This window comes from Eutrema salsugineum, unplaced genomic scaffold (assembly GCF_000478725.1).
Source record: "Eutrema salsugineum unplaced genomic scaffold, Eutsalg1_0 scaffold_12, whole genome shotgun sequence".
NCBI lineage: Eukaryota > Viridiplantae > Streptophyta > Magnoliopsida > Brassicales > Brassicaceae > Eutrema > Eutrema salsugineum.
In genome coordinates, this window is record NW_006256895.1 from 6,676,891 (window position 1) to 6,681,252 (window position 4,362).

Consider the following 4,362-nt stretch of genomic DNA (forward strand, 5'->3'; position numbering starts at 1 on the left):
CTCATTAACAAGGAATCGCTTAACTTTGGCAGTCATAATTGGATTCGTGAGATTTGGGAATGGAGCAAAAAGTTTGAGAATGTTGAATTTCTATGGACAAACAGAGAGAACAACAAAGCTGCAGATCTACTAGGGAATCCTCTCTTCCAGTTCATTGTTCTTATGTTTTCCATTTTTTCCGTTCCGTCTGCTATTACGAATGTATTACACTCTGATTACTGTAGCTCCTTACAATTAATAAAAGAAGTTAAAAAAAAAAAACCGAGTTAAAAATATTTTGGTAACTAAAATCACTAATTTTGAATTATACATGTATATCGAAAATATATTTTTTATACAAAATAAAAACATAAAAAATTAAAAATTATTGCATACATTAAAATGTGGTTTGAAAAACCAGTTGTACACTCCTTTCGTTGATTAAATTTTAGAAAACTATAATGCTAAATAATACTATTAATACATCTCAAATTTTTAACAAATATTTATATTATACGGTAATATGAACGGAAAAGTTAGAATTATGTTTTTATAATAGTTCATTTTGAATTAATATTAGCGGACGGGTTAAAATTATATTTTTATAATCATAATTAATTTTAATACTATAAAAATATATCTAAACACAAAAATCAATATTTTCACTTATTAAAAATATATTTATAAAAATAATTATATCTAAACTCAAAAACACAAATTATATTACAAAATTCGTTAAACAATAAAAAATATTCTCGTGCGGATGCACGGGGTTAGAATCTAGTAATTTCTTTAAAACCGTAATCAATACACTCTCCTATTCTACTTAATCTCATATATACCCAAAATGAGTAAACATCCATCAAAATTTAGACCCTAACAAAACCTATAAAATTATTTCCTCTCTTTTTTTTTAATTGTACCAAAAATGACTATTCTTAAATTGGGAAAATAAGAAAATTGTTTTACCGATCATCTTTTATGCGCATTATGCGGGAAAACATAGGATACTAGATGGTTTAAAATCATTTGTACGATATTTCTCTTTTAGTTGTATAGAAGATTAAATATTAAAATAAAATGAATTTTTTTGTACGATATGAAACATTATACTAACGAACTAACATCAATGTCGTATTCTATCACGAAATAAGATAGTTTCAATCTCTCAAAGTTTATTGAGGTCGGATAAAACTAAAATAAGTTGAAACCTGAACAGGATTTGAACGATCCATCCTTAAAGAAAATCTTAGATACGAATGATCAGTAAACAACTCCTATCATTCAACAACAACGAAGAGCCAACCAAATTGTGTCTCTTTTGGTTGGAATAATTAGAGATCGTACTTGATTTAATTAAAAGAAGAAATAATAATTTAAAATGATCAGAGAGGCACAGGGTAACGGTTGATGCAATCCACCCAAGGATTGTTCCTAGCTGGCTTCTTCACCTTCCTCATTGCCTTCCAAACCACACTGTTACACTTAAAACCCGATCCGAACGCAATCTGCCAAACCCTATCACCTCTACGAACACTTTCCTTGGCCTCCAAGTAAGCTAGCTCGTACCAGATTCCACTGCTAGAAGTGTTTCCAAACCTGTGTAAAGTCATCCTAGAAGCCTCCATGTTCTCTTCACTCAAGCCTAGATTCTTCTGAAGCTCCTCAAGCACTGTTTTGCTTGCTGCGTGGAAGCAGAAGTGCTCGAAGGCAAGCTTGTAGTCCGGAATGTATGGCTTGGAAATATCAGAGGAGGATGACTTGGCTCCGTTAGTTTTGGCGGTGGCAGAGGAAGAGGAGGTGGTTGTTTTGGCGGCGGGTGAGAAAGTTCGGCGGAGCAAAGCGGCAAAGAAGAGAAGCTGCTCGGAGAAAGGGAGGACGAGAGGGCCTAAAGTAGTGATGTTGGTCTTAAGAGCTTCACCTCCAACTTCCATTAGGTCTCTGCTTATCTTCAATCCCTTGAATCCTTGTTCATCTTCTTCCTGGTACACACTCCTAAAACCATACACAACTTACGACGTTATGAACTTGTAACAACCAAGCCAAAAGGTCAATTTCCTGGTTATAAAAAAAATATCAAAACCTGAAGCTACGATCGTCGGCAGCTTTATGAGTCCGGACAATGTGCTCGAGGCGGTACTTAGCGTGGCGGAAGTCACGGCGCCGATTAGAGAGCATAACGGCGGAGCAACCCATCCTAAAGAAACAATTAGGTATAACCATTGACTTGTCACGTCCGACGTACCAATTATAACCAACCATCTCGGTACTCACAACCACCGCGTAACTATTCGGGTTAGACTGAAGCATGTCACGAGCAAGATCAACGGCTATGATTCCAGCAGAGCAGCCCATTCCTCCAAGATTGTAACTAAGTATGTTCCCTCTCATCCTGTAATGGTTAATCACCATTGCTGATAGTGACGGAGTTGGGTTAAAGATGCTGCAGTTAACCACAAGGACACCTACGTCTTTCGGTTTGACACGTGTCTTCTCGAAAAGCTCGTCCAGTGCTCCGAATATCACCATTGAGGCTTCTTCACGACCTTCTTTCATCGTTGTTATGTTTTCAGAGGAAGAGATTGATCTTGGTACGTACGTCTCGTCTCCTACGCCTGAGGCTTCTAGGATCCTCTTCTTGAAACCAAGTGTCTCTTCGTCAAACTTCCCTGATTTTCGAGCTAGATCTATGAACTCTTCTTTTGTTACCTGAACCAATACAAAACAAGCGGAAAACATTGACCCGTTGATAACCTAAACGGAATTGAACTAATTCTGTTCAGATTCATTAAATTTTCAGTCCGGTTCCTATCGCTCTCCTTCGTAAATAAAAAAAGTTAAACAAAAAAAAAACACACATTGAATGAAAATTAATAGTCAAACCGGTTTTATTTGGTATTTCCAGTTATCTGTTTTCTCAGTATTTACGAAATTATGCTGTTTTTGATTAAGCCTAACGGAAATCGAGAAGAAAAAATGATTACTGACCGCACAAAGATGCGAAAATCTGGTTTGGTTAGAATTTTTGGGAGTTTCAGAGCATCCCTATAACTGAACCAGAGATAACCGGAACTGAATAGAGTTTAATTTGGTTCAGTTAATTTAGTCATCAGTCCCGTTACTCTCCATCTGCTTCGATTATATAGTCCTAGATAAGGTTTTTTTTTAAAAAAAAAAATAATAAATACAGAAAGCTTACTAAAAAGAAATGCAGTTTAAACCCATTTCCTTCGATTCGGTATATTTTTATTTAATCTAACAAAATTCGAAAGGTTTTAAAAAAGTAATTACAAGACCAAACAAATTTTGTTTTATTATGTTGGGTTCTACATTTCTGGAGTTTCATTCAATCCCTACTAATTACTTTTTTTCTTTTGTAATACTCTTTAATTAATTCATCTACTCTAATTCTAAATAAACTATTTACGTTTTCAAAAACGAAGGGGAAAAACACTAAAATTTAGCTGATTTGCTCTATGAAAAGATTGATTTGTACGTACCTTGAGCTCATCGGAAGGCTTATAACAAGCGAAATCAATGAGATAAACAGAGCGAGGACGAGACATGAAGTAGACACAAATGGTTAAGACAAAGACACCGAAGAATCCGATGACAGTTGCAAGATCATAGTCCCAAAGCTTCCTCCAAATCTCTTCTCTGCTTAAACTCCCAACCTCGGCACTAAACACAAGCACAAGAACCGGTATGGTCGCCAAGTAAACCGCATGGTTGATGAGGTAATGGTAACCAAGTTTCACGTACTTCAAATTCACCGACTGAAGAAAATCAGGCAAACGTCTCCGGACTCTGACGGAAAACGTCGGCGAACCGGCGTTAGGGCCAGAAGGTTCGATCCCACAGTTGACAATCTCCGTAGAGAGTAGATCTTGTTCATTGGATCTACTCATTTCTTTTTGTTTTTAGTTTTTTGAGATAAGCTATGTGACTGATGAGATCTAGAGGTTAATGAGGGTATATTTTTATAAGGAGTTATGTTGGCAAAAATGTGAATGCGTTTATGTAGTTATACGAGAGTAATGGTAATATTGTGGGGGTTGGGTTTGGTAGTTGGTGAAAGGTAGTTAATGTCGCCAACTACTTGTACTGGTCGTAGTTGGAGTGAGTTATGTCACTCTTAAATCTTCCGTTTAAATAAGGTGTAGTTTTGGATCTTATGTTTGCATTTATTACAATCTTGTATGTCAAAGGCTAAGCTAGGTGACCACTTTTTGACAATTTGTCAATTTCGATATCCGGATCAGTTCTGTTTATTGATTTTCTTTAGGTGATTTTTATAAAAGAGGACTTTGGTTGACCGTGGAATCGTGGGATAGTAGAAAACGAAGAAAAAACAAAATGCATCTTATATACTAATAAAAGTTG

The 4,362-nt window shown here is 35.8% G+C and overlaps 1 protein-coding gene across 1 annotated transcript; it reads right to left on the minus strand.

The window, feature by feature from the left end:
- Nucleotides 1-1,137: 1,137 nt before the first annotated feature.
- Nucleotides 1,138-3,970, minus strand: LOC18025585 (3-ketoacyl-CoA synthase 10). Its single transcript, XM_006408726.2, has 3 exons — nucleotides 3,480-3,970; nucleotides 2,063-2,688; nucleotides 1,138-1,974 (listed from the first exon to the last, which is right to left on the minus strand). The coding sequence occupies exons 1-3, from the start codon at nucleotides 3,885-3,887 to the stop codon at nucleotides 1,365-1,367; spliced, it is 1,644 nt and encodes a 547-aa protein (XP_006408789.1). The 5' UTR covers nucleotides 3,888-3,970; the 3' UTR covers nucleotides 1,138-1,364.
- Between the last annotated feature and the right edge of the window lie 392 nt (nucleotides 3,971-4,362).

Excerpts from the sequence above, each read along its gene's own strand:
- LOC18025585 (XM_006408726.2), bottom strand. The coding sequence starts at position 3,887 with ATGAGTAGATCCAATGAACAAGATCTACTCTCTACGGAGATTGTCAAC. Across the intron at positions 2,689-3,479 it reads AGCCTTCCGATGAGCTCAAG|GTAACAAAAGAAGAGTTCAT; the intron begins GTACGTACAAAT and ends GTATTGGTTCAG. Across the intron at positions 1,975-2,062 it reads GCCGACGATCGTAGCTTCAG|GAGTGTGTACCAGGAAGAAG; the intron begins GTTTTGATATTT and ends GTATGGTTTTAG.